The following is a 12229-nucleotide window of genomic DNA, read 5'->3' on the forward strand; positions in this document are numbered from 1 at the left end:
TGTGGCATATATGATTTCAAATACTTTGAAATCAGGGATTCAAGATCACTCAACAGAGGATAACTTCATAGATTATAGTTCAGGAATTTTTCTGAGATCTCATTATTTCGTCTGAAAAATAATTTTTTTTAAAAGTATCACTATTCTGGTCATTCATAAAATAAACCATGCTAAAACCATAATTGCATGTTCTCTGCCTTGGCAGTCAGGAGGAAGGGTGGCTGTCCCTGGCTTGCTCAGTCACCCCTGCTTTCCTAGAAATCAGCAAAGGGGGTGGATGGGAGTCACTAAGCACAGTTCTCAGTTCTGCTGACAGAGATTTAAAGGGTAGCAGCTGGTAATGACGGTGCGCTGGAGGTGGGAGACAGGTGAGAGGGAGGGGCAAAGACACACAGTGACAGAAGTGGATGGCAATGATGGGGAGGAAGGGGCCCCTGGGGACAGTCTAGTGTTGACTTACTTTGTATAGAGTGTTTCTGAAGGTGAAAATACCTGCTTTTTCATATGGAAAGATTATTTTGTTTTGTTTTTTTTCATTTTGTGTTTGATTCCCATGTAGTTGCAGAGAGGGGAGCATCTGAGTACAAGGATGGGGGGGCATCCCAGTGCAAGGGCAGAGAGGGGCATCCCAGTTCAAGGACAGAGGGGGCACCTGAGTCCAAAGGAAGTGCTTACTTCCAAAACCAAAATTCAGATAATCACAAAGTTGCCAAGTACATTGTCTGGATGAGCTGGGTTATCAGATGTGAAGGGTATCTGATGCCCTCAGAGGTGGGAGAGATCTTCCTAACCTGCATCCGCCAGGCATCCTCTGAAGCCAGTCCTGGAAACTAGAATTTCTCTTCCCTGGGCGGGGGGTGGGGGATGTCACAGCACCAGACCCTCGCTCTCGCTCTCCCAGGTCAGCTGTAGCACCCAGGAAAGCCACTCTTCTTTTTGTCCCTTGGAACATTGCTCCAGAAAGTCCTTTCCCTTCCTTGAGAGAGCTATGCATCCCATAGAGAAACCCAAACCAGTCCCTCAATCTGCTACCTTTAGGCCACGCCTTTTTATCCAGTCCCATTTCAACATGGCTGTCCATTGTCAACAAACTAAGTATAAAAATGGACAATGCCCTTTAGGTCTTTGAATCTTCATTTCCAAAGACTTCCATGTCATCCATGACTGCCATTAAACCGTTTTTAGTGTTGTTTTTTTCTTGCTTAGTTGTCTTTTATTATGAGTGCTGTTGTGATTCTCTGGGTGGGAGGGGCACCTACCACCTACCACTCCTGGATTAGTTATTTGATGTGGGATTCCCCTCTGTATGCTGTGAATATCATTGGTTAATAAAGGAACTGCTTTGGGCCTACAGCAGAGCTATAGGGGAACAGAGCTAGGTGGGGAAAACTAAACAGAAAGCTGGGAGAAAGGAGGCGGAGTCAGAGAGAAGAGTCATGGAGCCACCAGAGACAGACATGCTGAAACTTTGCTGGTAGGCCACAAGCTCGTGGTGATGCATAGATTAATGGAGACAGGTTAAATTAAGATGTAAGAGTTAGCCAATAAGAAGCTAGAGCTAATGGGTCAAGCAGTGATTTAAATAATAGTTTCTGTATGATTATTTTGGTTCTGGGCAGCCGGGATGAACAAGCGTCCTCTTCCTACAGTTATTTGTGTAACCCTTCATGCTAGTCCTGTGGAAAGCTGGGCTGTGAATGAGGTGATGATCAACAGGAGAAACCACCCAATGTGTTTTTAGCTGAGGCCGATCTCTGTGGGACAGGTAGCAGCCCTGAGGACTGCAAAATGTCTGCAGTTCCTTCACACACACACCCCTCCCCCGGCCCCCCGCTCCCTCCCCCACTCTCTCTCCTTTATTTTGAAACAGGATCTAAGTATGTAGCATGAGAGGACCTCCACTTCACTAAGTATTCCCAAATGACCTTGAACTTTTATCTTCCCCAGAGCCGGGATTATAGACAGTCCATTATGCCCCGCCTTGCTTGTTTGGTTTTCTACCTTGCTTCAGGAATGGTTGAGGGCATGTGCACACAGAAGACAGCCCTTTGCTTTCTAACGTGTGCTCTAGGACTACCATGTGTGGAAGAAACATCACCAAAGAGTACGAGTAAGGCTCAATGTGTACATAAATAAGTCCCTCTATAAGGTACATCTAACAAAACGTTGCCGCCCATAACTGTTTTCATTGAAATACAGACGTGGGATTTGGGCCCAAGACTGTGCTATTACCTGGGTTTAAACTGTTCTAATTTACTCAGCTATTAGAAGAAACCTCACACTTACGTCATCACGGTGCGGCGTTCCTACTGTACAAAGCCTTTTCAGAACCTCGAGCGAAGACCTAAGGTACAAAGTGCTGTGTGCGTGAACCAAGCTTTTCCTACTGTAAAAGAGCTGCAGATAAGGTTAGGAAAAGGGGTGCGAGGAAAGCCAGTCTTCAAGAGACTGTAGGGAGAGAAAAATATACCGGATGCGGTGAGACGGTGCCCTTAGTGAAACTGCCTGGCTTTATGAGAGGGAGGGGTGTTGTGAGGTGGCCCCAGAAAGATGAGCAATCGTGTTCATAAGGCTGCGAGCACTGAGACATCACTTCATGGGAAGCACGCTGCTCCACGACACTGAGAAAAACCATCACCACGCTGCCGCTTTCCCCAGGCTGCTGAGAGATGGGTGCGCTAAGTTACTATGTGCGCCAGGGAGACTGGGTCATCTTGGCTTGGTTTTGTTGCCGTCTTCTTGGGAGAGGAGGCACCGGGCTTGAGTTTCCCTTGTCTTGTACTTCCTCTTGGGTCCAATGGAAATGGCATTACCTACGTCTCAGCGTGCTGAAGCTTATAGCTTACTGAGCCTCGGAATTCTCAGGGAACGGAGCTTTCAGTGCTGTGGTTGTGTTTAAGCCAGGCTAGTTTGCTGCCTCCCTGTCCCCCTGTCCCCCTCTATTCCTCTCTTCCCAAGGCTGGGGATCAAAGCCAGATCTCTAGTGTGCTAGGTCAGCAGTGGACCGTGAGCTCCATCCCCAGCTACCATTTTCTCTTAAGTCACATAAAACCCTTTAAAGCATCCCTCATAATTTAAGTATGCTTTCAAACAATCACCCTTTATTATCAGGCAAAAAAATATAGCCTTTTTCTTAGTATTTACACAAAAACAAAGTTAGAAAACTGTGCTGTATGATACAGAGTGACTGGGAAACTCACATTCTAACTGTTCAGATTAATAGTCCAAAGGAAAACTCCAAGCCATTGCCAAGGAAGCTGTATGTAAAACAGCAGCTTCTGTTTCCCATAGGAGAGGCTCGGCAAGCCCCAAGTGGGGAAAGCATTAGAAACCCTGGAATGCCACACTGGGAGGGACAGAGAAATAACACAGTGCTTTTAGAATTAACTAGTATGCTGTCCACTTCTGTCCTGGCTGGGTTTGTGCTTGAAATTGATTTCCAAAAATGATAAGAATAATACCTAAAAAAAAAAAATGCTTCGCTTCTGTATTAGTTCATTTTCATATGTTGATAAAATACACCCCAAAAAGTAACTTGACGGAAAGGGTTTGTTTTGGCTCACACCCTACGGGTATAACCCATCACAGAGAGGAAGTCGCGGTGATGGAATACAGGGTGGCTGATCACAGCAGCGCTTGCGCAGTCGAGACGTAGAGCGTGACTGGCCAGCTGCTTTCTCCTTTTTAGGCAGCTCAGGACTCAAGCTCATGGTGTGGTCTTTCTTGGTTTTAGGGTGTCTCAGTTGCCCCCAGGGAGTCCCTCCCTCACAGCTGTGTACTCTCTCACAGGAGAACCCAGAGGCTTGTCTTCTAGGGGCCTCTAGGTCCTGTCAAGAGAACAACAGTAAGCATCACGGATCCCACACTTGCTTTTGTTTTACTGTGCTGTACTTTGGATTATGAGACAGGGTTTTGCTATGTAGGCCAGGCTGGACTTGAACTTGTGACCCTCTTGCTTGAGCCTCCAATGTCCTGGTATCATGGGCACATGCTATCACTCCTGGCTGGATCTCAACTACCTAATGTGTGAAACTGACTGTATCCTCAAATGAGTCTGGAAAGAAGTTTTTGAACGTTACAGTGATAGCCTTTTCTTGGCGAAAGTCCAATCAGTATGTGTATGCACGGTGAATTAAGCATATCCGTATGCTTCCTCAGAAAACCCAGTATCAGCAAAGAACATGGCCAGGCCGGTGTAACCTAAGGTCCCACTTTGGATATCTAATCGGGCCCCTTATCTCCCAATGCTGCCCAGAAGTCTTCTGAACATCCTGGCCTGTCAGCAGCAAGCACCCTGTCAGTTTGACTTACCCAGACTTTTGAATGTCCCAAAGTGTCCTTAGTTATCCCCACCCTCCCTGTCCCATGTGTCCCTTCACTGTGAGTCCTCTCTACCATGCTTCATTTGGAGGTGAATGCCATCTCTTTCCCCACCACAAGGCTCCAGTGCTGAGCCTCTCACACCGTGGCCTGATACTGAACCAAGCCTCTGCCATGCTTTAGTAAATGTTATACAATGGTAAAAAAAAAACAACTAAAATGTTGCCATGAATTATGACATCATTACAATGTGTCTGAAAACTGTTATGGGAAATTTGTGAAATTTGTAAACCAGGCACTAGGCAGGAAAAAAAAAAAATCTCCTTTGCAATGAAAGATAACCCCAAATGATCTTTATATGGAAAGAAATAAAACGACTCCTGACTCAATTTTCAAGTTACATTTATTACTAATATCGCTTGGATTTTCAGTGCGAGTCTTTCACCTACAGCCTTTGGGGACAGAGAGAAACAGAAATGACGATCTAAATTAGGCAGAGAACAGACTTCTCTTTGACAGGCAAGTATGAACTGTGTAGCAGTTACTTCTGCTTCGAATAGAAACCAAATGTGAAAATCTACCTTTTCTTAAAACATTCTTGCAATTCCTCTCTATTACAGCTGTCCCTAATAGATGCATTTATTAATCCAAAGTTTTAAGTCACTAATACACATACATATCTATGATTAAAGCCCTACTAAGTATATGCTCTCCAAGGTGCATGATGCTGCCAAACATGAGACATCCTCAAAAGCCAAAAGAACAAGGGGATTAGGATCTGTACTATCACCACACTCAAAGTTCAAGCTCAAATTATCTACTAACTTATGCTCCACACCCATGCATTGGTACGATGTTCTGGCTCGATGGGAGGAAATGCCGTATTAACGTCCCCATGATTGGCACGCTCAGCCTTTCGAGCAGGTTTAGTAAAACCCGACGCAGCGGCTGGTGATTGAAACGTGTCTTGCAACAATGGCCACACCCCTTTCAAAGCCCCAGCTCCTCTGTACAAGCGCTATTATCGGGGAACTGGGACCCCCTCATTTCATTCTTGTGAGAACAGTAGCTATTGACATCTTCCCAACCATAAGAGCCTGGATCTCAGGGTGACTGAATGTCAGTGATGGAACTGGGTCACTTTCGAGTCAACTATTGGAAAAAATCCCACAGTGCACCTGGTGCGAATTTGCAGTGGCATTCCTGTTTCGCGGAGGTGTCTGCACACTGACTGATGAAGACGCTTTAGTCCTCACGAACAAAATGTGCAGCCTTCCTGAGTTGTGTAGACTAAGTTCAGACAGCTCAGTATCAGTGCTAGTGTGGGTGCGGCACACGCAGAGGACAGGTGCATTTTATAACAATATCTAAAACACCTGCTTCTTTTGAGTCCCGTGAGTTCTAGCAAATAGCGAGAAGTGAAGCCACCGGTGGAAAGGAAGTCCAGCACTTACGAATGAAAGTGGCAGGACAGAATGTGGACCCGCTAAATCACATCTGTTCTGTTGAGTCCCCCATTTCTTAAAACAGCCTAACCCAGAACGACTCAAACGCTGTGATCAGTTTCAACCCGGTAAGGATCATATGTGCAGGATTCTTAATACGCTATTAGCCTGACATTATTCTCTTAAGATTCTACGAAAAAACCTCATAGGTGCCAATAATTACGTTTTATACTTTAAGGGAATTAACATATCAATTTTATATAAATAAACAATGAAACTTTTGCCGTTGAGTTTTTGTTTTTGTTGTTGTTTTGAGACATGGTCTCCCTGATAGCCCAGCCTGGCCTGGAATTTTCGGCAGTCCCTCCTCTTCATCTCCGGAGTCTGGGGTTGCTGGCATGAAGTGCCACAGCTGGCTAGCTGTCACATTTTGGAAAGTAGTCTTCCATTTTCTTACCATCTAATTGAATGAATCAGTGTCTGGCCACTCCTGCCACCTGTGGAACTTACTGTGAGTTCTTCAAAATTTTAAAACCTTCTAAGGTGAGGGACCGATCGCATCCTCATGGTTCATTTTCATTCTGGGAAAGATCCCATCATAATGATAAGGTGAAGAGTTAAAGACGAGAATCAGGCACAATTATCCCTTTCTTAAGAGACAAGAAGATAGTAAACACTCAAGAATTTTTAAGTTAAGAAGTATTCTGGGTAAACTCGATGGTATGAAGCACTCTGAACCCCCTTATGTTTAACCCTTTGTGGGCACGGCAGTGAGCAGCAGGTGTTCGTGCTGACAAGGCCTGGGTCACAGGAGAGGTGAGTCAGCTGGTCTAACTTCCCTGGAACAGCCTGGAAGCAGCCCTGTGTAGGTTTCCCCAGTGTGTTTTCTGTGACCAAGTAGGTGGTCATGAACAACAGTTGCATAATGGCAGGCACATTCATCCACCACTTCCTGAAATCCACTAATATTTTTATCTTTACATCAACCCTCACTCCACATAACACAAAACCCGCCACTTAGAAATTCCTTTTGGGACCTTTGGTGACGCATGTCATGGCACTAATAACCTCATCCACTCCTAAAGGTGATCTGATATTTATGTGATGAGCAAGAATAAACAATACATCAGAGGTCATCCTACTGAGAGATTTTCACCATTCCAGAATTCTTGAGAACCTAAGCAATTAGACAATCCAGCCTTCTCATTTGACGAGTGAGAATAAGTGAACTGAAACCTTCCTATCTCAGGCTGGCTTTAAATGAGGAATAAACCCAATGCTTAGATTTGTGCTTCCCACATATTACTCTTGTTTCCTCCCAAGTCCATTTGAGTTGCGTAGTTCCCTGACCCTGACACATCCCTGTCTAAGAACATTCCTATGTCAGCCAGGCATAATGCTGCCCACCCGACATCCCAGCACTTGGCAGGCTGAGACAAGATATGGGTTTGAGGATAACCTGGGCTACAAAAGCAGCACCAAGCCAACCAGAGCTAACCTGGGCTACAAAAGCAGCACCAAGCCAACCAGAGCTACATAGCAAAGCACTGTCGCGAATAGAACATTTCGGTTTGGGTCTTCTAAAACACCCGAACTGCACCTAGAAAAGGTTTTAGAGAAATATTTGGAATGACACCAAGGAGATTCTTTCCTGTATAATTATCATACTTCCTGTCAGGCTCGCCTTAGGAATTTATCCTAATAGGAAGGATGGGAGCCGCCCAGAGGAAAGGCTTGTGGCATGGGGAAGGGCAGGCAAGAGGGTGACAGATGGATTAGAACAAAGTATAATGGTACATGCATATTAACATGGCAAAATGAAACCCCTTCCTTTGGAGGCTAACTTAAAATTAATAAAAAGAAAATTTTATATTCTTTGCTACTGGCAATTGATACACCATATTGAAATAATCCCCTGTTGGACTAAGGCACAGAGAACATGTTGGATTCACCGTAATTAAGTGAACTTGGGACTCCTTGCAAAAAGAATTAAGATTTTGAACTATATGTAAGTGCTAGAACATTAATGTGAGAAAGTTGTGAGGGTTTTTTGCTTTTTTTTTTTTTTTTTTGAGGCAGGGTCTTATGTACCCTCAGCTGATTTCAATCTACGCGCCTGAGGATTATCTTAAATTCCTGGTGTTCTGCCCTGCCTCATTGTGGGTGTGTGCTACCACACCCTGCTCACAGCGACTCCCGGCTTCCAAGCAGTTCCTCAGGCATCAGCAGACAAGGAAGTGCTCCACACTTGTGTGCTTACACACGTATGCACTCAGATAAATGACCCGTGAGAGCCACAAGGGGCTAAAAGTGGATTTAAGTCTACTTAAGAAGTGAAGAACCCGCCAAAGGATCACGGACATAAGCTATGAAACCCACAGAGTTGTCACGCTGGCTCTCATGGTTGGTGTCTCCACCCCCGTGGGTGCCGGTTATAATTGTAGCCACCTAATGGAAGACCGTATTCAGACCTGGTCTCCATGGGCATTATTTTCGGGTCGTATCTGGACTCCTGCCTAGGGCTCACATACGGCAACTGGGAACTGTACACGGAGTGGGTGGACATGAGGCTGCTGACTGGGGATGGAGCATTATACTCTTGCCTTTCAGGGAAACTCATGTTGGTCTTCTGAGTTTGGGAGACAAAGGACAGTCTCTCTTTCCAGTCCTCTTGGGACCCTGAACACGCCTTCCTCCGAGCTGCGGAGACTACATTCGCCACAATGGATTCCTGGATGCTTCTGGGTCCGAAGGCGTCATCCACTAGACCAAGGGGAGACCTAGCCGCTGCTTCCCAAGGTGTTGGTCTCTTGTTAGCTTTCTCCAGCCCGAGGGTCGGCCTACTGGGGAAACCGTGAGCCGGCTGGTACAGCCACGGAGGTGCAGACATGTTGGGCGGGGCTGGTTTTCCAGGAAGAGAAAGGGAGCGTCCACTCGCCTAAAAACAAAGAAAACATTACTGTTATCTCATTCGCTTGTGTCTGCACTTGTTAGTGCAAGCCACGCTCAGCACCATCACCAAGCTCTGCCCAGACTGAAGTCCTTCAGTCCTGAGGTCTGGAAGGGTTGCCATACCTAGTTTCATCTAGCTCCGGTCTGCCGCTGGAGTCCCACGCCCTTCATCTGGCCCTAGTTCTTGGTCTTCCTCTTTGCTCTCATGGTTCAAACTGCTGCCATGTCTTTTCCCAGGAGTAAACTCACGGCAGAAACCCTAACGCCTCTGGGACCTACCCTTCTCTCCGCCTTCCACGCCCTCACAGCCCACCTGCTTCATTCCAGTCCCGTGTTTCCTGGCACAAAATCAACAAAACAGGAATAACTCCAGAAATGGGCCATCAATTCCTATAATTTTTCCTTTTTCCATGTAGCTTGTGGTTCAGTTGGAACCTCCAGCTCGCCCTTGCACAGTCTGGAAAGCCCCATTCCTCTCTCCCTCTCTGTCCCCAAATCCTGCCCGCTGAGAGAGTCTCTGAACAAAAAGAAGATGCTAAAAAGCCCAGTTCAGCATTTATGGTGGCTACCTCCCCTGAAGACGCCAGTCGCCCAAGTCTGCCTAAAGCAGTCAGCTTTGGACCATACTTGGGCACAAACCCAGCTTGTGGTAGATCCCTCATTTCCCCCTTGCCTACAACGTAGAGAGTCTCTTCGCTTTTGTTTGTGGGTGTAGCTTCTCCGGCCTTGATCTCTGGGACTGGAGAAGTCTCCCAGGAGTTGCTTTGTTCAAATAAACCAGTTATACTCTTTCAATTTGGCTTAATCTGGTTTACTGTGTTGGCAGAGAAGCCTATTATTGGGGGAGGGGGCAGAAAACCTATTACTTTTAATTGCTTGACTCATTTTGGTTCAGTAAATTCACTGAAAGATACTTAGAAGTGGTTACTGGTGTGAAGGAATAAGACACCGCTCCTCTCAGAACCTATTTATGTGATGAGGACCATACGACATGGGTCTTTATTCTCTCTCTCTCTCTCTCTTGCTTTAGAGACATGGTCTTACTCTGGGAAATTTTCTTGCCTCAGCCTCCCAAGGCTAGGATGGTAGTCCTGAGCCACCCAGCTCTTGTGCCTTGGGTTCTCAAGGGTGAGGCACGGCCCTAGTCTCTAAGGGAGTCACGCTGCTCGGCTCGTGTACATTTTGGCACTATTTTTATTTTTATTACATTCCAGAGCCTCTCAGAGTTTGACTTCACAACATTCCCCTGTGCTTGCTAAATGCTCTGCTTGCCTAATCCACAGCACAGCAATCTGGCTTATTGAAAACTTGACCCTTGACCCTTCCTTCTGCCTCCCTGGAACCCGGGCCAGTCACTATCCGCTGTGCTTTCTCATGGGTGCACTCCTCTTTACATGAGGCTCACTTAGACAAACTGTAAGGGGGGAAATGCAAGGGAAAATGAGTCAACCTGGAAAGTATCAAAGCATTTCTTCTTAACCAGGCATGGTGGTACTGCCTACAGTCCTCGCACTTAGAAGTTGGTGGCAGGAGAATGAGGAGTTCAAAGTCAGCCTCAGCCTCATAATGTGTGAGAGGCAAGCCTGAAAAACAACCCGAGCTTTGTCTCAAGAAACTACACATACACGGGGGTGGGGGGTGGGGGTAGAGGGAGAGAGAAAGAGAGAAAAACAGAGAAAAACAGAGAAAATATAAGAAAGGGAGGAAGAGGAGATTTGTTGAACAAAGGGCCATGCTTGAAGATGGATACAAATTTCCCAGCTTCTAAGCATTTCTCTCTTAACTGATTCAGTGAAGAGCAACAACACTGGATTTGAGCAAAATGTCTCAGGTTCAGCTGGTTTGTTTTCCAGCATGCCTCCCTCCCCCAACACACAGGCTACCGCAGGAGGTGACTGGTTCTGGATCTGTGTGGATGATGAGTAAGGGGTCACTATAGCAGATGTTGGCTCTCTCCTTTTAGTCACTAAAATTTGTGTGCAATGCTTGAAGCCCAGCAAAAACTTGTTCCTATTAATGTCCTTATCCTAATCCAAAGCAAATCCTCTTCGCTATCGAGCTGGCAAGGGGAGATTGGTGCTCTCCTCACCTTTGACCTACATCTGCGTTTTAAAATTTGACAGCAAAATTGCACAATTCTACATTACTCGTGCTTAGTTTTATAAACATTTTTCACATCTTTTATGGCATATCTAATGCTTCCAAACACTGACCGATGAGCTAAAGACACAGAAACAATAAGGGGCTGCACCCTGGAGCACGCGATCCAGCACCCTTCATCCTCCCGTGGCATGCCCAATAACCACACAGTGAAAAGACACTAGCTACCTTGACAGGAAAAAAAAGGCTGTTTGGGTTTTTTTTTTTTCTAAACCTTGAAAAAATATTGTGTGTGAAAGAGAAGCAGCTGCCCCACAGCACGTGTCTAACCCCCCCTTCACAGTAGCTAAGGAAGGGATGAACACCTTTGGTCTCCAGAGTCCCGGGGAAAATTGTTAAATTCCAATGATACCTGCAGAGGATTCATCTGGTCAGGAGCAGCCCTTTCAACGCATGCCAGGGCATATAACAACACAGTTGTAGGGACAGTGACAGCTAAAGGAACCCAAGACTATAGAAATACAGGACAGACTCAGTATAAATATATACATACACGTGCACACGCACACATTCTCTCTCTCTCTCTCTCTCTCTCTCTCTCTCTCTCTCTCTCTCTCTCCTCTGAAGTGATGAGCTAGCTAAAACACCAACTGAAAGAAATTCATTTCCTGCCCTTCCTCCCAACTCGCTTAGTTTGAGAATCTTAAGGGGAATCAAAATTTAACAGAAGTGGAAAGTTCAAAATATTTTCAGAGATATCCTAGTATGAAAGAAGAAGCTTTTATCGGTGAAAGCAAATACTAATTATTAGTCAAATATGTACAAATGAGGAAAGCAAAACTTGGGGGTGCACTGATGAAAGAGAAAGCCAGGGCTTTCCAAGGTGGAGGGGGGGACGTTAAGAATCACAGCGAAGAGCCACTGAAATGCCACGTGGGATGCACTGCCAATTGTGAGGTGGGGAGACTCATTATCTCAGTGAACAAACTGAGCACGGTTCTGTGCGTGTGTGCGACGTACGCCTCACGATCCTTTAACTGCTAATCATAGGAGACAAACTTTTGAATTATCTTAGGTTGGAGATTCAGTTACGATATAAACCTCTCATCTTTAGGTACAGGGTTTTGGGTGCGTGCCCCCAGTACTAAGTGCTTCCAGTCTCACTTTCCCTTGGATCCCTAACGTGACACCATCACATCTTGTTCGTTGGTGTTACACCTTTCTGTCCATCATCTTCTGTCCCAAGGCTCCTGCTGCTCTCTCCTCAGCTGGCGACTGGAGCCATGTGACACACCTTGACCCAGAAGCAACTAACGGACCTGAGAATATTAGAAACGTTTCTTCTGTTTTGAAGTTTGCATCTGGTATGGCAGCAATTCAGCATGACACCCCCTCCTCCACACACACTCTGG

General features: G+C 45.9%; 1 protein-coding gene across 1 annotated transcript in view; it reads right to left on the reverse strand.

Annotated features, from left to right (window-relative positions):
• Positions 1-8163: 8163 nt before the first annotated feature.
• Synpo2 (synaptopodin 2) overlaps positions 8164-12229 on the reverse strand; it is a 145576-nt gene continuing 141510 nt past the window's right edge. The window contains exon 5 of the mRNA XM_038311561.1: positions 8164-8703. Within this exon, the coding sequence (XP_038167489.1) occupies positions 8164-8703 (540 nt within the window). The remainder of the gene's footprint in view (positions 8704-12229) is intronic.

This window comes from Arvicola amphibius, chromosome 14 (genome assembly GCF_903992535.2).
Source record: "Arvicola amphibius chromosome 14, mArvAmp1.2, whole genome shotgun sequence".
Lineage (NCBI taxonomy): Eukaryota > Metazoa > Chordata > Mammalia > Rodentia > Cricetidae > Arvicola > Arvicola amphibius.